The sequence below is a fragment of the Oncorhynchus kisutch genome, linkage group LG17 (assembly GCF_002021735.2).
Source record: "Oncorhynchus kisutch isolate 150728-3 linkage group LG17, Okis_V2, whole genome shotgun sequence".
NCBI lineage: Eukaryota > Metazoa > Chordata > Actinopteri > Salmoniformes > Salmonidae > Oncorhynchus > Oncorhynchus kisutch.
This window is the reverse complement of record NC_034190.2, coordinates 54978387-55005951: the sequence shown is the minus strand read 5'-3', so window position 1 is coordinate 55005951 and position 27565 is coordinate 54978387. Positions and strand designations below refer to the sequence as shown.

General features: G+C 41.5%; 2 protein-coding genes across 5 annotated transcripts in view; one reads left to right on the top strand and one right to left on the bottom strand.

The window, feature by feature from the left end:
- dennd2da (DENN/MADD domain containing 2Da) overlaps window positions 1-22155 on the top strand; it is a 31820-nt gene extending 9665 nt beyond the window's left edge. The window contains exons 1-14 of one of the 3 annotated variants that reach the window (XM_020506235.2): window positions 269-563; window positions 5784-5843; window positions 6336-6425; window positions 12621-12796; window positions 13274-13386; window positions 13514-13583; window positions 13683-13760; window positions 14816-14956; window positions 18094-18242; window positions 19145-19316; window positions 20641-20691; window positions 20856-20937; window positions 21398-21646; window positions 21802-22155. In XM_020506235.2, the coding sequence (XP_020361824.1) occupies window positions 494-563; window positions 5784-5843; window positions 6336-6425; window positions 12621-12796; window positions 13274-13386; window positions 13514-13583; window positions 13683-13760; window positions 14816-14956; window positions 18094-18242; window positions 19145-19316; window positions 20641-20691; window positions 20856-20937; window positions 21398-21646; window positions 21802-21869 (1569 nt within the window). In that variant the 5' untranslated portion in view covers window positions 269-493 and the 3' untranslated portion in view covers window positions 21870-22155. Of the gene's footprint in view, window positions 1-268; window positions 564-2455; window positions 2742-5783; window positions 5844-6335; window positions 6426-12620; window positions 12797-13273; window positions 13387-13513; window positions 13584-13682; window positions 13761-14815; window positions 14957-18093; window positions 18243-19144; window positions 19317-20640; window positions 20692-20855; window positions 20938-21397; window positions 21647-21801 lie in introns of those variants that run through there. The other 2 variants (XM_031794104.1, XM_020506234.2) reach the window with 2 other exon arrangements.
- Window positions 22156-22247: 92 nt separating this feature from the next.
- On the bottom strand, window positions 22248-27555 carry dram2a (DNA-damage regulated autophagy modulator 2a). 2 transcript variants are annotated; one of them, XM_020506233.2, is made up of 8 exons: window positions 26807-27555; window positions 26356-26530; window positions 25898-25965; window positions 24659-24801; window positions 24097-24274; window positions 23653-23735; window positions 23165-23257; window positions 22248-22936 (listed from the first exon to the last, which is right to left on the bottom strand). In XM_020506233.2, the coding sequence occupies exons 2-8, from the start codon at window positions 26484-26486 to the stop codon at window positions 22814-22816; spliced, it is 819 nt and encodes a 272-aa protein (XP_020361822.1). In that variant the 5' UTR covers window positions 26487-26530; window positions 26807-27555; the 3' UTR covers window positions 22248-22813. The 2 variants fall into 2 exon arrangements, with proteins under 2 accessions (XP_020361822.1, XP_020361821.1); XM_020506232.2 differs by having other exon boundaries at window positions 26356-26491.
- Window positions 27556-27565: the final 10 nt, after the last annotated feature.

The following is a 27565-nucleotide window of genomic DNA, read 5'->3' as shown; positions in this document are numbered from 1 at the left end:
ACATATGCTAAAGCTAAAAATACTTTAATCTTCTAATAATGCCATCACTGATTGCACATAATGTAAGATAGTTCTTACATGATAGAGTGCTTGCTTTGTTATCCAACTGATCTTGTGTCCTTTCTGTCATCCTGTGAACCCCGTTCATTGCTGCTCGCAGCTATATTTTTACTATTGTCTTCTTGACTCACGAGATGCAACGACCTGTAATTCTACAATTACTATCAAATTAATAGTTATACACATTGGTAGCGCGTAATTGTATCCGATGAAGCACATCCACGTGAAGGGAAAAGGGTGACAATTGCTAAAACATAGGCGCGCGCATGCGCACAGTTACAATGTAACTCGACATCCAGCGAAGCCAACCCGTGAACAGCATGCGTTGTGTACTCTCCTTACGCTACAAACGGAATGAGGTCGATAAAACAAATAGTCTGAGGAAACGATCCAGAGAAATAAGATAACATTGAGTGTTAAACCTGTGAGAGCCATGAGTGGAGATGAGGTGCAGAGGAGGATTCGAAAAACACATGGACTAAAACATACGAAGCAAAGATGGAGTGAGTAGACTATCATTACATCAACCTAATGTATAGTCTTAAAATTTTAAATTGTTTACATCAACTGTTAAAGCTGTTTCAATGAAGTCACAACTCGCGGTCCGACTCCGCCAGTGCCAACAAGTGATAGGCTAGCGCAACATTGTAGTCATTTTCGGCCTAAAAGTTTATTTGCCGTGGGAAAATGCTTTTCAATGACGATCCTCTTGTTAAGAGAGGCAAATAACCTGAACCGCTTTTCTGTTGACTTAACATGGTGTGGCCACTACGCATGAAGTTGGGCTGAGTAGCCTATAATGTCGCGTTCAAACAACTGGAACCTCGGAAATCTTCGACTTCAGTGCGTTCAAGACAACTGGGAACTTGGGAAAAACGAGCTCTGACTGGGAAAATCGCTTTGAACGGTCATCCAACTATGAATTTCAAGTCGGGAACTCGGGCATCCTTCTAGAGCTCCGACTTTCCAACCTGCACATCACTGACGTCATGATTTGACATCGTTTTTACCCAAGCCGAGTACCCAAATGGATTGAAAGCACCATTATTGCACCTTCCCACATGATCAGGACACTGCAAGAGCATGAGAAGGCCTTGGGAAATGTACCTCTATCCATCGACGTACTCCTCTAATTATACCATTATCCGAAATTATATATGGAGAAGATTGAAGTACTGCAATTTTTTTTATTAAACTGCTTTTTTTTTGTCATTTGGCTAGCTAATGTAAAAGCAACCCATTGGATTCAACAACACTTCCTGTAGCTACTAGCATGCTGATGGAAACGTCCAGTTTAATTTTAAAAAACGATCAGTATTCCAATCATCTCGATTTACCATTCATCATTTGAAAATAATTAGGAGTACAGTGACATATTCCACCCCTGATTTAAGGCATGTTTCCCCAGCCATATACCACGCCAGCCTCTGGCTGTCCACATTTTGGTATAGCCTAAAACTGTTCAGACTGGAGTGAAGAAATACATTTAGGTTGAGTAGACCTAACTATATGTATCTAACAGCACTATATTTGATGGGAGGGGGGGTTCTTCTTTCTAACATTGTTTCAACAAGGAAGTGATTTACATACATTCCATATGTTTCCACCTCACTTGTGATATGTCTTAACTATATTGTTCTATTTGTAGCCCTGTCTGCTAGTTTTTTTTGCCTTGATTTAGTAACCCATGCTCAGTGGTGTAAAGTACTTAATTTTAAGTAAAAATAATTGAAAGTACTAATTAAGTAGATTTTCAGGGGTATCTGTTCTTTGCTATTTATATTTGTGACAACTTTTACTTCACTACATTCCCAAAGAAAATAAGGTACTTTTTACTCCATACACTTGTTACATTTCGAATGCTTAGCAGGACATGAAAATGGTCCAATTCACACACTTATCAAGAGACATCCCTGCTCATCCATACTGCCTGATCTGACTGACTTACTAAACACAAATGCTTTGTTTGTAAATTATGTTGGAGTGTGCCCCTGGCTATCCATAAATAAAAAAACAACAAGAAAATGGTGCCATCTGGTATGCTTATTATAAGGAATGTGAAAGGATATATACTTTTTCTTTTGATACTTAAGTATATTTGAGCAATTCTGTTTACTTTTGATACTTAAGTATATTTAAAACCAAGTACTTTTAGACTTTTACTCAAGTAGTATGTTACTGGGGGACAATTGGGTACTTTTTCCACCACTGCCCATGCTACAGATGATCCCTCCCCTTTGAAGGCCATTGCACCTTTCAAATAAATTTCAGTTGGTCGACTAGTATGGCATTACGGGGACCTTTAACAGCTGACTGCACATATTAGGGACTGGAATGTGGCTGTTGACACAAAAATGAATTAGAGACGAGTGAGACTGTTTTGGTGTTCATTTTTGAAGCCGCAGGACCATAACCATGACGCATGGACTTTAGCAAACTATTTTGGTCATATCTCAAGTGCAATAATACTTTAAAAGATTACATTCAGGTAAAGGTTTAGGGAAGCAGAGAGTGAGTTTGAGAGAGAGAGGGAGTGAGAGTCATGCCAGAATAAAGTTACCTATCCCTCTTCGGATGTAGTTGAGGCTTGCTGGCTGCCAGAGATGTTGTTGTAACATGTTATATAGCCTGAGGGAAAGGCAGCACGCCCTGTGATGGAGAATGGCTGTTACACCTACGCAGTATGTAAGCCTTGCTGTTCATATATTCTTCTAGTGCCGTGTTTCCCAAGCCTCTTTTCGAGTAACCCAGACAGTTCCACTTATTTTATGAATTCCTGAACTAGCCCATCTGATTCAAATACTGAAGGGCTTGGTGATTAGTTGACTAATTGAGTTAGGTGTGCAATTTTAGTAAAAAAAAACTACTAAAGTCAGTATTTGTTCAGTGTTTAGGTCTGAACGAAAAACCTCCTTGGAGGTCCAAGTGTGTTCCCTGTATTTAACTTTGAAATTGGTGGTAAATAAATATGTAGAAAAAGGTGGTTGGACCACATCCAATTGCTGGACAGAAAAAAGCAAATATAGGTCAAAAGTCATTTCCCAACTGTCATGTTTCCCAGCAATTTATTTCCCAACTGTGTCAGGTCCAAATGATGTGCTTAGTAAATGTGTCTGCAGTGCAGCTAGCAAGAGAGCCATTTGAATTACTGTGAGAAGAGGCATAAATTGTCGAGAAACGGTCGGTGTTCTGGTAAAAATCTGTTGAGTAGGTATGTGGTAATGATTAGGTAATGTTTCATCTCTTTCTGCGTGTTCAAACATTTGTGATCATACTGAGACTGTTGAACTTAGATCAGTATGGATAAACGTAGGAGCTGTGGTAGGTTTAGGAATTAGAGCACGAGTCTCTAAAAGACAGCGTTTGTTTACATCTTTCTTTTGGCAGCTCAGGAACTAGGAAAGATAGTTACGGTATTCATTTGGTGGTTGGAAAAGCAGTGGTATGTATACGTGAATGCCAAGGGAAGCCAGGCTTCCCCCAAAAAATGACCAAGGAAAAAAAACATGCTAAATAACTTCTCTTTCATCTGTGTTTCATAAATGTCCTTCAATAGGCTGAATGTATCTCACCGGAGAAAGCATCCAAGCAAACAAAACACCACCCCTCTGTCTTTGTGTAGCCCATCTATGCTGTCTGGTCAAAAAGTGTATGACATTGCTGTCACCCGTAGCATTGAATTCAAAGGAAGCCAGCGAGCATTTGGCCTCCCTTGATTAAAATGAAAATAATAGCTCAACTGAGTGAGCTCAGCTGTGAATGGTCCTTGCGCACCAAAAAAAAGTGTCACGGGGAGGCAGTTTGAAATTGGCTTCACACCAATCACATTTGAAGCCAAACGTTACATCTCGTTGTGTCATTGTCCTCCTGTGGCTAGCTAGCTAAAATCGCCCCTTTCCTAAATTTGGCATGGATGGGGATTTGGACTTGTGTTTTTACTTCTCCGTACTGGCCAATAATTATAATGGCGATTCTGATTCAACCACCCTGAAGAAGGCACAGTGATGCCGAAATGTTGGTGTTTTACCCAATAAATTACTGGAAGTTTATTTATATGGCCTGAGAGGATGGAAGTTCAACATGTAGCTAGATGTAGTAACGTTAGGCTAATGTTATGTTAACTAACCAGTGTTACCCATGAATGGAAGTTAGGCTAGCGAGCAAGCAATTTAGCCTGGTAACCTAGGACAACAAAAATGTAAAGCATATATAACAGAGTCATAGACCGTTTAGGCAACATGAAAGAGGAGGCTGACATTGGCGTTTCTCTACAAATAGTGTGAGTCAACATGTTTTTTCTACTTACACACAGTACCATGGACAGCCACATCATATTTAGTTTACGCTAAATGGACTAAATCGTTTTTGGTATCCTTTAGTTGTCACTGTATTAGACTAAGATTAGAGGATGAAATGGTGCTGGAATAGTGGAAGCAGCGGCTATTTTCTTTGACTCGTGGTTCTAAATCAATAGTCCGGAAAAATTTTGCTTGACCAAATTAACTTGCTTGACTGTTTGTTACATGCAATATGTTTTATGGACTTCACCGGACAGATGTTGCTCTCCGGTTTTGTGATGAAACAAAGATGTGGTTGAATTTATTCTTCCACTGTTTCTTATTATATAGGCCTAAGGCTGAGACATCAGTCTCAAGTCATATGAACAGGATATAGAGAAAACAACGTAATTATCACAACACATAGGTTGTAATACAGTGCCTTTGGAAAGTATTCAGACCCCTTGACTTTTTCAAGGGTGCGTGCAGTGAATGGTTGAAAAGCATGCATTTGGTTTTACTAGCGTTTAAGAACAGTTGGAGGCCACGGAAGGAGTGTTGTATGGCATTGAAGCCCTGACATGCACTGTCAACTGTCGGACCTTATATAGACAGGTGTGTGCCTTTCCAAATGTCCAATCAATTGAATTTACCACAGGTGGACTCCAATCAAGTTGTAGAAACATCTCAATGATGATCAAGGGAAGCGGGATGCACCTGAATTTTGAGTCTCATGGCAAAAGGTCCTAATACTTATGTAAATAAGGTATTTCTGTTTTATTTGTAGTAAAATTTCGAAAAACCTGTTCAGTTTTCATTATGGGGTATTGTGTGTAGATTGCTGAGGATTTTTATTTTTTGAATCCATTTTAGAATAAGGCTGTAAAGTGGAAAAAGTCAATGGGTCTGAATACTTTCCAAAGGCACTGTATGGCTTTTCTTTAATGGCTTGGCTTCCCCAGTGATTTTACCCAAGCACCACTACTGTGGAACAGCCCAAGTCGCTGACGAGAGCAACTGCATAACTGAAAGCTACTTATTATATAGCTGAGGTGTGCATGTATTTGACCTTATGTTTCCACAGTGCTGATCTGCAACCCATAATGATGAGCAAGCATGGAAGTGAAATGTGGCACTTGTTCAGTCAGTTGGCTGGCTGTGGCACTGGTGTCCATTACTGGTTTAGCTGTTACACACACATAGACACTAGTTAATGCCTATTGTGTGACAAGACACATGAAATGGCAAACCATATGGGAATTTTGGCAGTAAGCCAACGTCTATTACTTCCTAAGGTAGTGGTGTTGGATCAATATCTATGATCCGTATTGAAATAACGTAGAACATCTGATGTTGTGGAAACGTTATGACAACCCAGTTTCACTGCATTCACAGAACTACCTGCACGAGTTGTGTTTTGACCTGCGTGTCTTTTCTCCTGTCCAGGTGAGCAACCTCAAAGCGCCGCCAATGGGAAAGAGAAAGACGCCCTGTCATTTGACCTCAGTGAGTAGCCCCATTGTGCACGGTGCACCTTTTCAATTGTGACTTTACCTATAGCTCTAACAGTGTGTTCAAAAGTGTGACGTCAGGGGAAAATATACACTTTAGAGATGACATAATGATAACTCTGGGGGAACCCGTGGAGAGAAGCATCTAGCTGCAGGTTATGCGGGTTTATACCGCCTGGTCTGCGAAACTCAAAGGGGATGTTTGTGTGTCTCAGATGGTATCTTTGCATTTCATATGGTATGTGGGTGCGCAGCCTGAACTCGACATACCAGTCTGTGCCCTAGCTCTGGTCCAGGGCATTATGTTAGTGCGTTAGCATTGTACTGAGGACATGAGGACTTTTGCTATTTTAGCCTAGATTAGTTAGCTGATGATCAAGCTATTAGGTCAGAGGAGCACATTCCATATCATTCCATTTGGTGCCTAATGAACACGATCCTTGTGTAGGAGGTACTAATGATCTGTTGGTCCTGTGGTCCCTTCTAGGCACCGTCCAACCCAGCGAGGGTGAGAGAGGTGCCATCAAGAGGCTAAGCACCATGTGGTCCTCATTCCGGGGCAAACATGACAAAGACCGTGAGTATAAGGCTAGGGATGAAGAAAATGCGTTACATTTTGCTGCCGACTAACCAACCCTTATTAAATGGTCAAAAAATAGCTCCCAAAAAATCTAAACAGTCAAATGACCTGCCCAACAGAAAATACTATACAAGGAATTTACATTTTTCATTAGGAGCTTAATGGAAACGTGCAACAATAGCAAGCCCATAGAACAACTTTTTCAATTGATCTTTTCACTGAAAACATCACCTTTAGCCAATAAGCATTGGATGCATCATCACATTTGCAGACTAATGTAAAACAACTAATATTCCTAAGGTGATAAATAGACAATTCGTTTTTTTCCCTTTGCACAGCCCCAGCTAGAGGAACATATTTTAGGAAGATCTGTCTTTTTAAAAACACATTTTATGCAATTCTACAACACTTTACATCACAAGGTAGCCTACTCTGCTGACAATGACAAACTGACATCAATAAAAACGACCTTGTCTTGAATGCAACCATCTGTAGTGCCCACGAAAAGGTGAGATACACATTGTTCAATACACATTGTTCAATATGACTTCCAAATTATATTGTCCTATAACTTTCCAGGGGCATTGACTCACCCAATGATAAAGACAGTGAGTATGCGCAATGCTGTAGTGCCAATAACATAGGCTATAGGCCGCTATTGTTCACTTTGGGAGTTGAGAATTTTGATAACAAAATACATATTGGAGTTGTTTTTGTCTTTTCTCGTATGTGTTTTTCCAGCGATTTGTTATTTTGATAGGCCTAGCACTATTTTAGATGCGTTTCACTGCCTGCCGCAACGCAACAATCAGCTCTGAAATGTTCTGCTTCCAATATTGCGCACTTCCCAACTGAAGTCTATGGGCTTGTGATTTAAAACAAACCACAGCTATTTCTTAAAATAAGCTAATGATCCTCTATGCCTAAATCATGTTCTCTGGTGTAATAATTTGAATGATTTAATTTATTTCTGTATAGACGGGAGTAGCTTAATTCTATCATTTTGGCAAATTCAATTTACTTTTGGGGAAGCTAAGCTAAGACAATTGGACGTGCCACATATTAACGATCTTATTATTGAAAATAAAACTCCTGTAACGAAGCAGCTAATAAAACGTCATTTTCAAACATTTGCCAAAATGCAATTCGCGGGAAAACACTGTTCTAAACAGCATACCTAATACGAGCGGATTCCTATGTGACAGAGAAGAAAAATCTCTGAAATGTAGAAAGAGGGGGATCATATAGCAACAACTAGGAAGGGTTGCTAATATGACTAGGACTGTGCCTTTGGCTTCTAGACAACGAAAAAGTTGATATGAAAACCATTATAACAATAGAGAAATGCTGCTTAATGGCATGAGAAAGTTCATTGAAAATAATTGCCACCACGTTTCTATCGTTGGATTTTGGCTAGGCTACTTTGAAGCAAGGTAAGACATGCTTCATTATTTGATGGAAGGTAAAAGGTTCAGGTTTCAGACAATTATACTGCCTCAAACTCACATTGCAAAGTGGTGGGTGACGCGCTGATCGCCTGCTTAATTACGAGTTGAGATTGAGAAATAAAAATGGTAGCACTTTTTAATCATGGCCATCAAAACAGTTTAACACACGATTGCATTTAGGTTATTTGTTGTGCAATGTCTAGGTTTACAAAAGCACGTTTCACTCCAGTAGCAGCTTTTTGAGGAACTGCTCTCATGCTGTCTGACAGGTGGTATAGCATATTCCGCTCCTCAAACTAGCCTCTGTATGCTGTGCTTGTGTGATAAATAAAATCCATGAGGACTAATGACTAATAATACACACGCTCCAATTTAATTCCACAAAATTATGCAAATGAACTTATAGACTGATAAGCATGACTGGTCAAATGTTATTTTCAAGTGGCAAACCGATTCATGGTTAACCATTAACATCACTATTTAAGGCTCCACAGAAACGCTTTGTTACTTGGAAACACTTCTTATTTTCTATTAAGTACTTCCTATTTCACACACAATACTTCCTAATTTACCAAGACCAAGGCCCTGTCCAGAATAACCCCTACCCACCTAGGGCATAGGCATTTGTGTACAGTAGATCATAAATGATTGGATGAATGTAGGCTAAACAGAGGTAATGGCCTCACCTTACACTCTGTCTAGCTAGGTGTCATTTGTTTCGACAGGACCAACAGGTTTGCCTAACTCCAAAGTAAATTAGATCTTTAACTAGTGTGACACTGAATGAGAATGGATAGGCTGGTGCAAGTCAATGGTGTTGACCGCAGTCAAATTCCGTTTGACCGTAGTCAAATTCCGTTTGACCGTTTAGTTACTGCAACTAGGATCTTCCAAGCTCTGATGCTGCTCATGGTCATTAGCCCACCAAACTTGCTTAATTGCCTTGTACTCTATTGTCCCTCTGATAACTCTGACATCAATGCAAATGTTTTGGAAAATCAAATCAAACACTTCATGAGAGTTGCGTGAGAAAACCTCAATTAAAAAGGAGGATCCCATCAGCTTTCTATAGGCGAGGCCTACTTTATTTATCAACTATCCTATTAATAAGCACATTGCTTCACTTTACAACAGGAGTATAGCCTACCTGGCTGGCATGAACCATGGGAAAAGTGTCCTCCATTTGCTATTTAAGTGCATAGACTTTTTTCCAATGCCCCTGTTCCTAGACAGTTGCATGATAATGGTCCATTCTTAATCCAAACTAATTTCACACATATATTATTTAGTACATGTAAAGACAGTCAATTTAAGAGTAGTCTGATGGGTGACAATATTAGCCTATCACTTGTGAATGATGTATTGTCACTTATGATACAAACACGCTGGGCATCATTCACAACTAAAGTGTCCAAATAACTTTAATCCGCTTTACAACCAGTGTAGAGCCTAACTGGCATACATAGGCAGTTTGGGGACAATAAAAAAAGGCACCTTTTTATAATAAAGCATTAAATGCATAATCGCATTTGCGGTCACTTTTGAGAACAGTGTATTCCCTCTAATTGATTCCATTTTGGAACATTTGCGCTTATAGCCTACAGCCAGCCATTTGTGCATTGCTGCACTTATAATGTGAAGAAATAGGCTAATAGTTTATCAACATTTTTAAGCTAAACGTTCCGATCTAGTACATCAGCCTCATTGCTTTAAAAAAAATGTTTTGATGTGAGTGGTTGTATTAATTTGGGATCTATCGCATCCCACAACTGTCCCAGAGTATGTTTGGAATATATATTTATTGCACAGAAGGACAAGTTGTCCAATAGAATAGGTAAACTTCTTAACTATGGGGGGGTAGTAGATTGACACAGACTAGTGCTTTTGCTGTTCATTAGGCCTACTCATCTTGTTGGCTGACAAAAAGTAGGCTAAATGTGGACAGTCCATCTAACATCTTCAATATGCACCTCAGAATTTGATAAGAGGATGCACGCAGTTGCGTTCCCGATGTCTTTGTCTTCACTTGTAGCCTACTTCATAGCTGAGGTGCCTGTGAGAAGGACCTGGTCACGTGACAGGCATTGGCTAATAAGAATTGAGATATCTGAGAGAGCCATGTGAGTGAGAGGTTCTTCGGTGCATGGCAGCCAGGAGAAGGGAATTATAATTATTATATTCAGCCCAAGGGTACAACGGCCACTTTGGCTGCAAAAGGCATGGATTCTTTTGGGGGCATTACAGCCACACAAGGGGGATGCCGCTGGGAAATTCGAGGGCTGGTGAGAATATTATCAAGTGCTTGTCAAATTGTGAATGAGAGACTGATGAAGTGTGTGCAGCCTGCACAAGAAACAAGTCAGAGTTCATGCCTTTCATGCACATTTTTTTAAATCATCATTAGTCTCATTATGCAGACTGTATTAATGTATTAAATATCAAATAAAGTTGCATAAATAACTCTAAATTAAGCATATAGGAGAACCTGTTTCTTTGTTAACCGCTCAACACAGAGTAGCCACATGCACTACCTTGGAAATATCCTTTCGGTTTTATTCAGCTATGTTCATTTGTCTTCTTTATACTCTAAAATAATAAAAAATAACGCCACAGAATTTTAAGCAAATCTTGTCTGCTAAATTAACTAATGTAGCCCACAGCCAAATGGTATAACCATATCAGGGCCTAACATAAGAACAACTCAGAGTATGCTATTCTGGTCTTCTGAAATAGACTACATTTTCTTCACATCGTGTTTCTTTAGACCTGTCTAAAATAATGGGTTCATTGTGATGAAGGCTACAGTATATTCAATGAATTAGAACGTTTTTAAGGTGTGCATCAGTAGCGAGTAGACTATGCGTGGAAGCCAAGAGATGCTAAATGTGTTTGTTAATTAACGGTCAATTACCACGAGACTGGCAGATACTTGCTTGACAATCACCGGCTGACAATTTCATAACCGCCACAGCCCTAGTTATGATTGATTTGGTTTTCCAGTTGTGCCAATTACCTGTAAGTTATTGCAGACCCAGTAATGCATTTGTTTAGCTTAGCTTTATCACTGGACTGCAGAGTGAAGGAAAAGCAGCCAACAAGTGCTCAGCATATGTGGGAACTCCTTCAACTCCTTCTTTAAGACTGTTGGAAAAGCATTCCTCATGAAGCTGATTGAGAGAATGCCAAGAATGCGCAAAGCTGTCATCAAGGCAAAGGGTGGCTACTTTGGAAAAATGTCAAATATATTTGTGATTTGTTTAATACTTTTTTGGTTACTACATGATTCCATATGTGTATTTCATAGTTTTGATGTCTTCACTATTATTCTACAATGTAGAAAATAGTACAAATAAAGAAAAACCCTTGAATGAGTAGGTGTCCAAACTTTTGTCTGGTACTGTACAATAATGTGGAGTGTAATGGGTTAGTCATGCCTTACACAGGGACTGTTGCCATGGTAAAAGCAGTTGGAGGTGAAACCTGTCACAGTAGGCTGAGTCACAGAACGGTTCTTTTGTGTGTGTGTGTCCGTGCGAGAGACAGACTGAGTGTGTGCGGCAGTGCAGCATAAAGAACTTGTCTGGGCAGCCCGGCTCTACTATTATTTCTAAGGAGCAATGGAAAAAAAAAAGCAAGAGACCTGTAACATTTTCACAAAACCCAGAGGAGAGAAAAGATTAGCCAATATTTATCTTTGGAGTTGTTTGCTGTTCAGCAGGTCCTCTGTCAAACTGCAGGGTTTACCCAACTGTAAACACACCATGTGGCAGATGTTGGTGGGGGATGGGCATGTCCTTAGTTTCTAGACATTAAATAGCAGATTAAGAACCAAATGTGTCATCATTTCACATCTCAGAAACCTCTTGATAAGAATCTTTTAAAACAGGCTGGTGCTCATATACTTAGAAACTTCGCAAAACATTCCATTTTTTTTTATTTTGGCATGGTGTCTGTTGCGCCTGTTTTCACTTTGCTGGTATGTGGTTGTTCTCATTAATACTGCATAAATAACATGCATATATTATAAGTATCTCAGAATAATACGTGTCTTCTGGCTAGTAATGATAAGTACTTTCAATTCATAGTGGTAATAAATGTAATGTACATTTTTAATATAATTGTATACGTTGTTGGAAAAACATACGCCTATCATAGCTGTTTTTATATTCACACATCCTTATGGCTGGAATCACATTGTATGGTGCACATTGTATGGTGTAACGGCAGCACAGGTATATTTGTCAGTCGACCTGTATTGAGTTTTGCAAATCTCAGCCATTATGTTTTTTGATTTGAGGTTGTCAGCACCAGCACATGAGTTGAGTTCCAGTCAATATTCCGTGTTGGAAAAGTAAGAAACAAACCAGATAGCATTCTTATTGGCCACATTCCTGGGATTCTCCCTCAGGCAATGAGCAGCAATACCTCTTCTATTGTACTGTATATCTGCTGCTGCCTAGGAAGCACAGTGGAAGAGATAGAAAGGGAGAGATATTCAAAAGGATTTGTTTTCACCCTCAAGTGGATATTGTATTTTCAAATATTTCTTTCAACAGAGATGTATTGAAAAGTACTCAAATCAAATGATCAGTAAGATGTAATGTGTCCGGTACGGGGATAGAACCTGCTGCCTTATCGCTGCTGACACCATGGTCTAATCAGCTGAGCTATCCAGACCATAAGCCTTTGGTTTTACTATATGTTATTAGTAAGCCTCTGCCTTAACACTCTGTTGTCCCGACAGGGGTGATGAAGGAGCCACCCCTTCAGGAGTCTTTGGAGCCAGCTCCGGTGGACACCCCAGCCAAGGAGCAGCGCTACATGAGTGGGCAGTACTTCTTTGAGTACTTGGTTGTGGTCAGCCTCAAGAAATCCAAAGAGGGGGCCTACGAGCCACAGATCACCTACCAGTTCCCCAAAGTGAGTCTGCTAGTTAGTAGAAACTCTGCATGTCTCCCAAAAGGGATAAAGAAGAAAAATGTGGATAAGAAATGAAAAGCGCAAGGGAAGTCATTGAATGGTCAGAGGGAGGTAGGAGAGAAGAATTCAGGTAGGCCTTCAGCACGGAAGATTATTACGATTTTTTAAAATTCCAGGCTTTATTCCATTAGATATACTGACGTTTCAACGTCACATGACATGTCTTCTTTGGGCTCTATTTAAATTTGTCTTTACGCGATCCCTCGCTTCCTATCTCCTCGCCTCCTCAACTGTATTGGAGGAGAAAGTCTAAGGTCTCTCCCCTAGGACCTTCTTGTGTTTTGAGGCAAGGAGAGAGGAATTGAATAAATATTAATTGAGAAAGAGCCCAAGTTACATCCCTCTGACAAATATATTGGTCTTTCTCTCCATTTCTCTGTTGCCCTCTCTCTTGCTCTCTCGCACTCTCTTTCTCAGAGGGATGGGATGGTGAGATTCCAAAGAGAGGAGGAGGAAAAGACCCTGAAGGCCATCACACTCTTCTGTTTCCCTGAGGGCATCAACTGGGCCCCCCTAACAGAGTACCACAGGTAACACTGCATCTAATATGAAGGATCATCATCAATGTGGGAAGATGGGTGTATTGTTGAGTCATTCCAATGTTGATGTCTTAAAGCTACCAATAGACTTACTTTCTCTCTCACTCGCTCCCTCTAGTGAGACATTCTCATTTGTCTTGACTGAGATCGACGGCAGCAGAAGGAACGGATACTGTAGGAGGCTACTGGTATGTTTCACTTTGGGTTTTCACTTGAGATTATTTATAGTGCAGTGAATGCCATGCCCATTATCTGTCTCTCTCTGTTTCTCCATTGTTCTCGTCTAGCCCCACGGCAACGGCGCTCGCCCACCTGAGGCCTACTGCATCATTAGCAGGTTGGCTTGTTTCGGACTGTTCTCCAAGGTAACACGCCTCGAATGTCATTGGCTTTTGGCTGTCAGAAATGAGTGTTTTACCCAGAGACGTAAGCCTGGATGAGTTGAACTGGGAGGATCCCTGGCTGTAACGATGCTTCATACTTCTGAGTAAATCTCTCCCTGGGCCTTCAGTTAGGAATCATGCTGAGAACATTGTGCACGTGGTAAAAAAGGAATTAAGCCAACATTGGATAACACCACACGTGCTCAGATTTCAAAGGGATTACAAGCCATTTCCACTAGCATTGCTACATGCTTCAAAAATGCTAGCCAGGATCTTCTGGCCTTTCTTAATTAACCAGCTAATAAACTTAAACATTCTTGAGGAAATGGCAACTCTTGTCTTTCATGAAGTGTACTTTCTCTTTAAAGAGAAAACATAGCTCTCACTTATCCCAGTACTCCCTTGAAAATGTCAACAGCTAATAACTTCTCTACAATCTCCCATATCGAGAAAAAAACTACAAGAAGAAGACACTCCTCCCTCCACTGACGTGGAACTGAAAGTGATGGGGACTTCTTGTAAATCTGACAGCCGTTCGTAACGCTAATCGGTGTGAAATTGAATTTCTCGTAACTACTGTGTTTATATAACAGTGTGTTATGGTACTAGCAAATTACTCTGCAGCGAGTATGAGCCTCTTAGACTGGCCTTTGGGTTTTGAAATGCCCTATTTGCAGCACAGTTCATACCTTCTCTCCCTCAGTGGCTTTTTATCATTATTCCCTTTCTTTGATCCAAGTCGCTGTATTTGTTTTGTTCATAATTTGCTGCCTTTCAGTGGTGCCCCAAGTCTTGTGAAGTAAATATTGACACACATCATCACCACCACCAAACTGTCCCGTAGGCTACTGGAAACACTAAGTCCCATCATATACTTATTACTATATACTTATTACTGCCACACCATTTACTGTGGTTTGTCAGTCTCTGCCTTGAAAAAGGTCACCCAGGAAATTGTGTAGGCTAATTATTTTATTACAGTGGTGCAAAATCACATGATATCAGAGTTAGATTATTCCTGTCTTTCTCTAACGTAGATCTTTGACGAGGTGGAGAAGCGGCGCCAGATCTCCATGGCGATGATCTACCCGTTCATGCAAAGCCTGAGGGAGGCGGCGTTCCCTGCCCCAGGCAACACAGTCAAGATCAAGAGCTTCATCCCCGACAAAGGCACTGAGGTTAGCACCCTGATGTGTCCGATGTAGCCACATGGCTAAGTTGGCATAGCACAATGACATGCTGTTCCTTGAGACCTGGGTCATATTCATTTGGGAACACTGTAGCAAAATGTTAGGATTGGAATAATTGGTTGTAATTAGATGTCATAAAAACCAGCACACACAGTTCCACGAGTTGAGAAACATCCACATTGATAGCAGTAGCGGTCAGTTTCATTTAAGATGAGGGAGGATGATATTTTTTTAATTATGAGCATGGCCTAATTTCTGTTACAGCATATTGGATGACTGTTATTCATATTCCATTCACCCAGTTCAATGTAACATATAGGTTTAGGCAACTACATGATACTCTAATTTTCCCTATACCCATCATGAGGTTGCTACAACCTAGCCTATGAATGAAAGTTTACAACGTACAGTAGGTGCACACAAGTCCAGAGAGATTTGAGGTGACCGACAGTGACACATTCAATACCGCCTTGCACACTCATGCCTGCATCTAGCGGATCTAGGGCGTAATCATTAGTCCAACAGTTGCAGACGAGAGTTTCTATTGGACAAATGTGTGTATGTTTATCCCAGTTTCATTCCGTTTGCGAAACGTTTTTTTATTTATCCGTTATTTTACCAGGTAAGTTGACTGAGAACACGTTCTCATTTGCAGCAACGACCTGGGGAATAGGTACAGGGGAGAGGAGAGGGATGAATGAGCCAATTGTAAACTGGGGATTATTAGGTGACCGTGATGGTTTGAGGGCCAGATTGTGAATTTTAGCCAGGACACCGGGTTTAACACCCCTACTCTTACGATAAGTGCCATGGGATCTTTAATGACCTCAGAGAGTCAGGACAACCGTTTAACATCCCATCCGAAAGACGGCACCCTACACAGGGCAGTGTGCCCTGGGGCATTGGGATATTTATTTTTAGACCAGAGGGAAGAGTGCCTCCTACTGGCCCTCCAACACCACTTCCAGCAGCATCTGGTCTCCCATCCAGGAACTGACCAGGACCAACCCTGCTTAGTTTCAGAAGCAAGCCAGCAGTGGTATGCAGGGTGGTATTTTGTTATAACAAAATCGACAGAATGAATACACCCCTGATTACACGTAAACACAGTTCACTTTCATAGCAGCCACGTTGTATTCCTTCTCGCATCTACACATTCTCCTCCTCACCTTATCCCTTCGCTTGTGGACTTCAATGCGCACGTCAGCTGACCAGGCGGGAAAAAAAATCCAAGCCAAACCAAACCATATAACATCATACTCAACATAGGTAATAGAACTAACCCGGTACAATCATTCATTACAGTGAGTCAGTAAGCAGTTTAGCAGTTAGACCGGTGGGCCCCAGTGGCAATACGTTTGTAAAACCAAAAGCTAACCTTGACTTGGAAGAGTTTGTGTTGGATAGTTATAGTCAGTAAAAAGTGACAAAATATAGCTCTCTTGCTTCTTATGTTTGAAGAAATTAAGTTGTTCAACTATCGTCTTTCTCTCTCTGAGTCAACTACTCACCACATTTTATGCACTGCAGTGCTACCTAGCTGCAGCTTATGCTTTCAATACTAGATTCATTCTCTGACCCTTTGATTGAGTAGACAACATGTCAATTCATGCTGCAAGAGCTCTGATGGGTTGGAGGATGTCCTCCGGAAGTTGTCATAATTATTGTGTAAGTCTATGGAAGGGGGTGAGAACTATGAGCCTCCTAGGTTTTGTATTGAAGTCAATGTACCCAAAAGAGGACGGAAGCTAGTTGTCCTCCTGCTACACCTTGGTGCTACCCTGCAGAATGCTGTTGAGGCTACTGTAGACCTTCATTGCAAAACAGTGTGTTCTTATAATACATTATTTGGTGACGTGAATAGATTTATCTCAAAAGGAGAACTTTTTAAATTATTCACTATTTTTATGAATGACAGGTGGGGAGGGAAAGCACTATGGTAGACACCTACCCAGGCCCTGTCACTAATGTGATCATCCAGGCCAGGAGAAGAGAAGGGCTGGGTGTATTCAGTAGGAACCAAAGGGAACGGGAAGGATCCTACACAAAATTGTTTCTGTTGCAAAAAGTAAAAGGTTTTGCTATGGTGTGCGACTAATGAATACACCCCTGGGTGAAGGGTACTCACCTTCCAAGCTACAGAAAATAACGATAAGCACACCACTAGAGAGGGGGGGAGACATTAAAGTGAGGAGACAAGACTAACAAGATGCACAAAGCTAGTCGGACACAGAGCAAGACAAGGAATACACACAGCTAGTGAAAAAGAAGACACAATGTCATCAGTTGAAGATGTATTTACTGAAATGAAAAGGAAACATCCTATTTTCCTGGAATAATGCTGGTGACACACACACACACACAGCGAACATCAATGTTAAGCCGGGAAGACAAGCGTCTTCATAGAGCAGGGTTCCCCAACTTTGGGTTTTCACTTGAGATGATTTATAGTGTGGTGAATGCCATGCCCATTATGTCTCCCTCTTGCTCTCTGTTCATGCTGCAAGAGCTTTGATAGGTTGAAGAATGTCCTCCGGATGTTGTCATAATTACACACACACACACTGCATTGAAATAGGAGAGGTATTACTGAGGTGAGATGTTCCAATCCTATCCCTGCAACATTCCATTTCCCCCCCAGTTAACCCCCACGCACACTATTTGTTTCGTGGTTGCTGTATATTATCTGTATGTTTAGGTCTGATTACTTTAGTTAAACTGCTATATATTTCAGCAAGCACACTCATTCTGAAAAATAAACTGTGTCTCAAACTCCGCCAGGACATACTTTCAATGGTGCTATCCCACTTCTGATACCGTTGTAGTTAATTAGGGTGCAATGTCTACCGGCACGCAAACTCTGGTCCCTGTGACTTCCATTCCAAAACCCTAGCCATTATACCAAGAGTCAAGCCAACATTATTAAGAGGCTAAAACCCCCAGGTGGTCAATTATTTTCCCTTGCTCGCTTGCCTCAATTTTCATGAAATTAAATCCGTTAGTAAATCAACTTTGTATTGCTTTGGTGTATATAACAAGTTGGTGACGGTGGTAACATTTACTGTACATAGCATGTTGGCAACAATGGTGACGTGTAGATAAAGAGTTGACTCTCTCCCATCTAGATTATCAGTCTGACGCGGCCGCTGGACTCGTGGCTAGAGCATGTGGACTTCCGCACACTCTTTCGCTGCTTGACCGATGAGGAGGTCCTGCTCGTGTTCGCTGCCGCCGTTATGGAGCGACGCATCGTCTTCATAGCGGAGGAGCTCAGGTACTGCACGCACAGACACACAGGTTATTACTTACTAGTCCAATCAACATAGTCGTCTGAGACGAATGCACCAACTCTGTCAATGGGAGCCTATTATAAAAACGTCATTGCATATGAATCGAGATGCTCCTTACACGTTGAGGACCACTCAGAAATAAAAAATTTAAATCACAATGAGAAGCTTTAAGGGGTTATTAGAAGTTCACATTGTTCACACAGTGACACACATACCAGGGGTTGGAACAAAATAATTTTTCAATTGTCGTTTCATTTTGAACAGAACCTCTATTTTTGTCGTTCTGTTGCACTATTCCGACCAGCGAAATAAAGTAATGAACCGGTTAAGTACTGTTTTATATCGTTCCTTTTTTAACCTGTGATAAAGTTTTGAAAGTTTTTTTTTTAACATTTAGCTTGTTAAATTACTTTGCCAATCAGTGAATTATACCTAGGAGGAGCGGCTTTTATGGAGGAACTTTGAATGTCCTTTGAGCTAGCTAACAAGCGTGCTTGTCTTACCTTTTTTTGTTTTGTTCCCAACATGAAACGTGATATCTATCTTCTGAATAACGCTCGTAACATCAGTATAGTAGCCTATGCTTTGGATGGGGATGGGAAGGTAGTCTAAGCGTACACTATCAAAGATTTTCAACTGGCAGGCAGACCCTGGAATACATTTCTGAGTGACAGAGGGAGGGCTTTGCATAGGTGCTTTTTTTTTTGTGGGACTAGAAAAAAATGCTTGAAACTTTAAAATAACGTTGTTACCCGGTTCTCATGCTTTTATAATAACATTTCTGTTCTGGAACAGTATGGGTGACTTTTGTTTTCGGTTCTGTTCCTTGGACTGGTTCCCCTGACACATACACACATGCACTGAATAAACGTCTGTCTCTCCTCAGCACCCTGTCCCAGGTGATCCACGCCGTGGTCGCCCTGCTCTACCCCTTCACCTGGCAGCACACCTTCATCTCCATCGTCCCCGAGATCCTCATTGACGTGGTCATGGCCCCCACCCCCTACCTGCTGGGAGTGCAGAAGCGGCTCCTGGAACAGGTCACGGACCAGAGCGACGTGAGTCACCCCCACCTGTGATAATGTTACAGAAATGTTGGGTTCGACACACCAGCTTCGCTCACGTTCGTTACGAAAGCCTGGGGAAGTTGTTGGCAGGAAATCACACAAAAAAGGGGTGGAGTATGGTAGAATCTAGATGAACTCTGAACTCTAATGATGAATTCCCACTTGTCAAACCAATCACGTATTTTTGCATTGGTCAAACTCCAAACAGAGGTGGTTTCTGAACATTTAACTGACTTGCAACAAGGTGCCTAACATAAGATACAAAAAACCCAAAGCAACAGTAAACATATCGTCCCCCACGAATGATGCAGCCCCTCCCCCTAGGCCAAATGAGTTATGTGACTAACACATTTCAGTTCATTACCATAGCCACTGCCTTAGGCCGATCCGTGTCAGTTTGTTAATGCCGGATCTCTATGGCATCATTCACCCAAGTTTCGTCAAAATCGTCCCAGTGCTGTCTAGAGATATCGCGTGTGACTAAGATAGAAACAGACGGAGACAGATTCACAGTCCCCTCCCCGATTTCATCGTGGGGGACAATAACACTGCATAGGCTACTAAAACCTTTGTCCTAGATGGTAGGAAAAGAGGCACGGACAGAACAATAAAAGTGAAATGCCTCTACTGAGGGGATATGGCATGTCTTCTCAGAGCCAATCAAATGGGAGTGTTAACTGCCAGACATTAAAACACAAAAATCCAATAGTGACTTCTAATAGTTGCGTCAACGAGATGAGATTTGGAAGGCTGGCCCTGCGATTGTTTTTGATTTATTTAATTTCCTAACAGTTAAATTCATACTTAACAATCATAACAAAATACGTCTTTCACCTTGTCACACTACACAAACAATACAATTATTCTCCCCCAGGCTTTTAAAATAAACAGTGAGACTACAACAAAGTTAGCACATTACCAGTTAAATGTCAAACGTAGAACTAATGACATGGGCCCTGTCCAGAAACAACACCTAAACCCCATGTATATATCTGAAAAGACTGGATAGAAGTCTGCTATCCTATTTGACTGAAAGCACAGGAAGGGGTAGGGGCAATGGGGTTGTTCCTGGATCAGACCTTGGCGCTATCTCAATTGATTTCTTTGATTCCTCGCCTCCTTCACAATGTATTGGAGGAGATGGTCCAAGGTCCCTAGCCTCAGACCTCCAATGCATTTTGAGGAGGAGGCATGGAATCAAGGAAAGATTGAGAGAGCCCCTGAATGACTGGATGGGAAGTTTGGGAGTCTTGGTAGTAATAGTGATGGATTGGTGTTGGAATAATGATTGTAGGCTCTGTTTTCCCCAACACAGCTGCTTGTTGTGGACTTGTCAGAGGATAAGGGGGACACTTTCCTAGTTCGAGTAAGTGTGTAATGGCCTAAATGTGCGTTTTTAAATGTTTTTATGCCTTGTATGCTCTTTTGAATTAATTCAGTTTGTTATTTGTACTGTTTTTCACTTAATACTATGGGGGGAAATGGGAATTTTGCTTTGTCATACCATTGAATATTGTAACTGTTTTATAGAGCGGAGATGAGAAGTCTATTCTGCCCCCTAAGCTCCAAGATGAAATACTGCAGGCACTAAGAAATAGGAAAGAAGAAGCCAGTGAGTATATTTTGATATCAGCCTTTGAAACAAATGCCTGAACAAATGTGAAAGGGAAAGCAGCTTTATAAGATGTTGTGCATTTTAGTTTAGTTGATTTCACAATTGGAAAATAGGTTTTCCATCAGATGTTTTTGCAAGAGGAAAAAGAGCTGTTGCATGGGGTATTTTATTTATTTATTCTAGAGATTGCATTGCTCTTTTTCACCTACAGCACCACATCAGGTGTGCAGATCGCCATACTGATGAATTAACTGTAACCTTTGAATATAGATTGTTTTATGCTCTCTTCGATCCTTTCAAAGTAATGTGAGGTTTAGGAAAATTAGCATGTCATCATAAGAGACTGGTTGATCACACTCAAGGTCGACGTTATGGCTCTCGAGCACGGCCAAATAACACACCTTGGTTGAAACCACCTGGACTGTGGCTAAACGTGTGTGTACCATTTCCCACGCAGCTGTGGAGGAGCTGAACACGGTGGTCTCGGAAGCCTTCCTGCCCTTCTTCGTGAAGACTGTCGGCCATTTTGCCTCATACGTGACGCGGAAAGGAAGAGGGCAGCCGGGGGTGTTTCAGAGCAGGGCCTTCTACAAGGCCATCGAGTCCAAGACCACGCGGCACTTTGTCAAGAAGTTCCTCCAGACCCAGATGTTTGACCTGTTTATCCAAGAGTTGGAGCAGCAGCAGCCAGCGAGCCCCCAGCAAGGTGAGAGCTTTAATACATACTTGCATAACATGAGAATTTGAAAGCTATATAACATATCTAAAGATAATGACGCCGGGTTGTTCTTGGGGGATAACATGCCTCTTGTTCGCTTATCATTAATTTACTCATTTATCATCACCCCCTCATCTTTTCAGGGATTTTCCACAAAAAGATTGTTGAATACCAGGAAAAGAAGAAAAGAGAGAAGGCAAAGAAGAAATAGTGCCTTGTGAATACACTGTAAACGAGGCTGATTGTGTATATAAGGGATTTACTGTAGATGTGATAAAATAGATTTGAGATGTAAATATTGGAAGTGAATAATTTGTATTTATAGTTTTATGTGTTGGGGTAACAGTGGGTATTTTATGTGTTGCTACTGTATATGATAGACGGTTGACAAGACCACTTGTTAGAATGAGTGTTGGGCTCAAATCTGTCACCATCTGAACCTGCTATTATTAAGCAGAAAAAAATTCTAATAAAGACTGAATCTTTGTGAACCTTTACGCCAACTTTCCTGTTTTTTTCAGTCAGGTTCAAGAATGAAGTTGCTAAATAAGCACGTGTGTGCATACATGCACAAAAGAGGTCAGAGTGGGAGATTTTGACAAGTCATTAAATACAGATTTATTTGTAGAAAGTAAAATACCAGAAATGTTTCCAGCAAACTATACAATACAGATACAGCAAAAGCTGATGCATCACACTTTCAATTAACATTTTGACCCACTAAATATCTTTACTTGTGTTCATTAGGCACCAAACTGAAACAGGGAGGGACTGCCTGGACTGGTCCAATAAGGAAACAAATTTTCCATTGTGTGACGTAATGAACACAACACAGTTCAGTCAATGAAGTGCTGAGTCTCCAATGGCATCCTCTTGCCTCCTTTCCTTAAATCACAGACCCCAAATCACGTGGGCAAATGCATTATTGTTCCAGCCTATTCAATCCTTCCATTTAGCAAGAGATGCCGTGCTTCTACACCTGCATTGCTTGCTGTTTGGGGTTTTAGGCTGTACAGCACTTTGAGATATCAGCTGATGTCTGAAGGGCTATATAAATACATTTGATTTGATTTGAGATGAAGAAGTCATTTCAGGGCACAGAGATGCTTTTCCTGGGGTGGGACTGCAGTGTGGACACAGAAAGGGGCAGTGTAGTCAGATGCTCCCAGCCAGCAGTGGCGAATGCTCTCCATGGTGGGCATGCTCTCTCACGTCGTAATGGGCGTAGTCGTACAGGTGATTACTCTGCATGACAACTTGTACCCGCAACTGGATTTTCTGGGGAGCAAAGAACATGAATACACCTGAGACTTCTATGGTGAGAGGCCATTCAACCCATCTTCCTTAGCTGATGAAACAACTGAGATGAGCTGTAACATTAAATGTATCACATTCAGCTCTACTCATACAAATGTAATTTGTTATACAAAACAGATCTGAGAATGAAGTCTTGCAATGGTAGTGTTTTATTTTGCTTTGCCATTGGGGAGAGCAGGAAGACCGTACCTGGAAATCTCGGATGTAAGTGAGAAAGAAGCAGATAAAGGAGAAGGCCAGGCACCACTCAGCCACAGCACTGACCAGATGGGCTGTGTAACCCTGCAAGATATGGCACCATTGACCCCAGAGGAAACCATTAGAAACAAACTCAAACAGTTGACAAAGGTAATTTGAACGACTATGATTTAAGTTCAATTAGTAAAATACCAACCAATATAGTAGCATTGTTATGGAAATGATAATGGACAAAGGGATATTATGGTCTCTTGCTGAGCCATATTAGACAATATATTAACAAGGAAAGGATCTCCATGTTCTAGTATTTTAGTAGGAAGTAGCATTCCTACGTGCCTCATATGTATTTGTACGTACTTCACATTGTACTTGGGTGCTGCTGGACAACAATCTCTACATTGAACAAACTAGTAGCCACCATTTCCAATCTTATAATATTTAGTAGGATCACAGTGTAGAGGACCCTGTTGTTTGCCCACCGTTTCTTCTGGTCTCCAGCGTATTTTTCTGTCCACGTCCACGCCTGGTAGGTCATCATACAGAATGGCTGATGACAAAAACGCTGAGAGAGGGTGAAAGGGTCAAGGGCTAGAACTGCAGCAGTGGAAGATGTAGTCATATTATTGAGGGACAGACATAACACTTCAATACAGTATCAGATTTTAAACGAGGACTGAGTCGGTTTCCCCAAACTAATGAGCATGCTTTTTAGTCCAGGAGTAGACTTAATTTGAGCCCAGGAAACTGGTCCTACAGGTGGTCCAAGTATCCCCAAAATGCAATGCTTTCTCACGGTTGTTTTCATCCAAAATCCTTTCAGTTCCCCACTGTTGTATCCCCTTCTAATGTGTCAATGTCTGCAACTTCCCTTTGTACACTGCTCTGTGTGTGCTCCAGAGTCAGACAAGTATGGTGAAGGATACAGATGATGACGCTGGCCATTGTCCACAGCCCCACGGCGGTGCGCGCCCACAGGATGTCTCGGCCGTGGAAGCGAGGCTGCATGTGGTATGACACCCCCGTCTGAACCAGGATGTAGAGCGCCCCGCAGCCAAAGGTCAGCCCCGCCCCCAGCAGGTGCACTGACATGATGGTGGTTTTCTGCAAAAGGGCAGAGGTGGTAATGGATTTCAAACCCGACCCAAGCTTTCACACTTTCCAGAAGGAAGAAAATCCAGGGTATTTGACTCAAGAGGTGAGAAAGAGGGAGCAAATGTGATATGCCCATCATTCAGAGAACAATGAAGAGTTGAGAACACTGAAATGTGTGTGTGTGTGTTCCTTCTCAACACTGACATCTGGCTCTTTCGTCCAATTCCAAATCAACCCATTCCTTACCCCCTATGCTAGATCTGAGAGGGTTTGATAAGTGTAAGCTATATGGCAAAATGATTGCTTATAAGGGGTAAGGGTTGATTTGGAATTGGGTATTTATATAAGAGGATAGTTATAATGGAAAAGTGGGGTAGGCAACGCTGTATGTACCTGGAAGTTGGCGACGACGCACATGCCCACTGAGCTCATGATACCCAGGACCATGCCAGCACAGTTAAGTCGATGCAGTTTAAGCTCGCCCCCTAGTGCCAGAGCCTGGACCTGCTTGTATCGCACATAGACAGTGGCTACACCTGCAGGGTCAACCACATATAGAGGGATGGACACAAGATTAATGGGAAGTGTGCGCTTTAAAGTAAGTGTCCAGTGTCTCCAGATTGATAAAATATTACCAATTACAATGAGTGAACGTTTTCCTTCCCAAACAATGGCAATTAAAGCTGAAATAAGTAACTTTTTGGGTGACCTGACCAAATTCACGTGTTATAGATCATTAGTTGAAAGTAAGTTTAAGAGGCAATAGATCTGTTCTGTGTGCTATTTCTATGCTTCACCTTCTTAAATTTCGTTTTTGCGTAATTTACTTCCGGCCTTGTACACCAGTTTCCGACAGCTGGTTATGGAAAATATATTTCACCGCGTTTTAGATGGTACAATGATTTATACACTCTACTTGCTTTGTCACAAACTACAATTTTTGCAACCAGGAAATGGCGGAGCGATTACAACATCATCTTTAAGTATGTTCAAAAGAAGATTGTGTTGAAATGGTGTGGGCGTATAAATCATGAATAAAATGTATGCGAGTAGTCCACTGATTGGCCAGATCATGAGGAAATGGCAAGCATGTTTTAAACTGTCTGTTTGAGGTGGAGTTTAATTTTGACCACAATTACGACCAGCGGATGATTCAACAACATTATTTGGGTAGTAGTTAACAGAATATGAATTTAAGTGATTCTTACTTGGTCTTTGATGTGTGAACCACTGACAAAAATCCCCACTTAACTGATTTAACAACAACCACAGATCACACTAATTCGTCCACAATCCCCTGCTAGGTCTGACAGGGCCAACACATACTTTTTGCTTCACAAATAACATCCATGAAACTAGATTTTTATGTAGCAGTCATTTCATTGGCTGACATTCAAAGGCACTCTTTCTCCAACCATGACAAATCCCTGGAAATGTTGAACCTGGAATACAATCAAGTCAGTGTTTGAGCTGCGTGTTGAACTAGGTCACAAAGGAGACGTAGTCGTCCTGCAAACTGTCACCCACTTTAATATTTTCAGCCACTAAATTCTAGTGAAAGGAGTTTGCATTCCCCTTTTATTTTGGGACCACAACTATTATACCTGATATGGTGTGTCCATTTTGTTTTACCTAAAAAGGAAGAGATGCTCAGCATGAACCCAAAGACACAGCGTTCGGGAACCACTGCGCTGGCATCACTGTAAGGAAACACACCACAATCATCTCTGTTATACACAGGACCAAAAGGGCAACATTTTAGTCATTTAGCAGAGGCTCTTATCCGGAGCAATTAGGGTCAAGTGCACATTGTCAGAATTATCACCTAGGTCAGCTCGGGGATTCGAACCAGCAACCTTTCCGTTACTGGGTATAATTTTTTTTTTGACTTCTTCAAACCTTTTGGTATTGGAATCATCCTGGAATTATTTATAGCACAAACCAGAAGTTGTCTCGACTGTGGTGCACTGTCCAAAAGCATCTCATCTTCCTCTCATAGGAGCGAATCCCAACTTCAGACATCAATGCATGACTAAGTGGAAGTTAGGATTCGCCCTACACACACAGTTTGGCAGGCCCTGGTCCAGTACCTGATGTAGGGCACTAGTAGGTCGACGTGGCCCAGCAGCACAGCGGTGACATAGCTGACGACAAAGGTGGACAAGGACCAGGTGACCAAGGCTGCAGGGAGGGCACATACACCCCTCTGGAACCACCACATACCCCCTGGGACAGGGGGAGGAAGGGGTCCTGTCAGAGCAGTCCCTAACACATACATAAGTGAATACACAGATCACATAATCATGTGCAAACTCCAAATTCCACTATTAGTCACGAAGTCAACCTCCTGTTCAAAAAGCCCCCCCCACACACAACCACTATACAAATCAGTCTTAAAAACCCACGCTTTCTCAACCAAACAGATTTCAACATCCTACTACACACACTAACCCATTACTGACACCATACAACCATTCACAATCTTAGTCCCACTGTTTTCATTCAATCGCAGTACATAATCTCAATGGTGGTATCACTCACAGTAGTAGGCAGAGCGAGAGACTCAGGACGCCATTCAACGCAGCAAGAGCAGTATAGCTCTAGATAGACACGGGTTTCAAGCGTGAGAAGTTGGTCGGTCTCTGTGAAACCCTGCTTTTATTAGTCAGTTGGGAAGCTGCTTTGATGGGAGATGAAGAGAACAGAACTGTGTGTGTGAGAGCAAGAGAATGTGTGTTTGTCTGTTCCATACAGACAGTCTAAGAACGCAGACACACCCCTCCCCTCAAACAGGACTTGTGACTAGTCTGCTGTTCTTTGCGCAGCCTAAAACCAGCTGACTCCCAGACAGTATGACTTTCATTTAACTTAGTGCTGGCTGACCCCACACGCACGCATGTGCCAAAGAGGCATACACATGACAAAAAAATACTTAATCATCCCTAATAAGAGTTAAAATATTGGGGCAGTTCCCCAGATCCAGATCCAGATTAAGCGTAGCATCTCATTTAAAGTGCTTTTTAGTCCAGGACTTGGCTTAATCTGTGTAAGGGAAACTACCCCATTATGGCACTTATACATATGTTAATTAAAACACACGTAGAATATCACAACGCGACACATCAAACCCAAAGTCTGTTTCCAATTTTGCGGAGTCTGTCAAAAGGTCAAAGGACTACGTAGGATCATTAGTCACTTTGTCCATCTTTATCACACTAATACATTTGTACTGGAGAACAATATTGCAGAATACTAAAGAGGTCATGATAGACACAAAAGGCTGCTAGCAATAGACTAGAT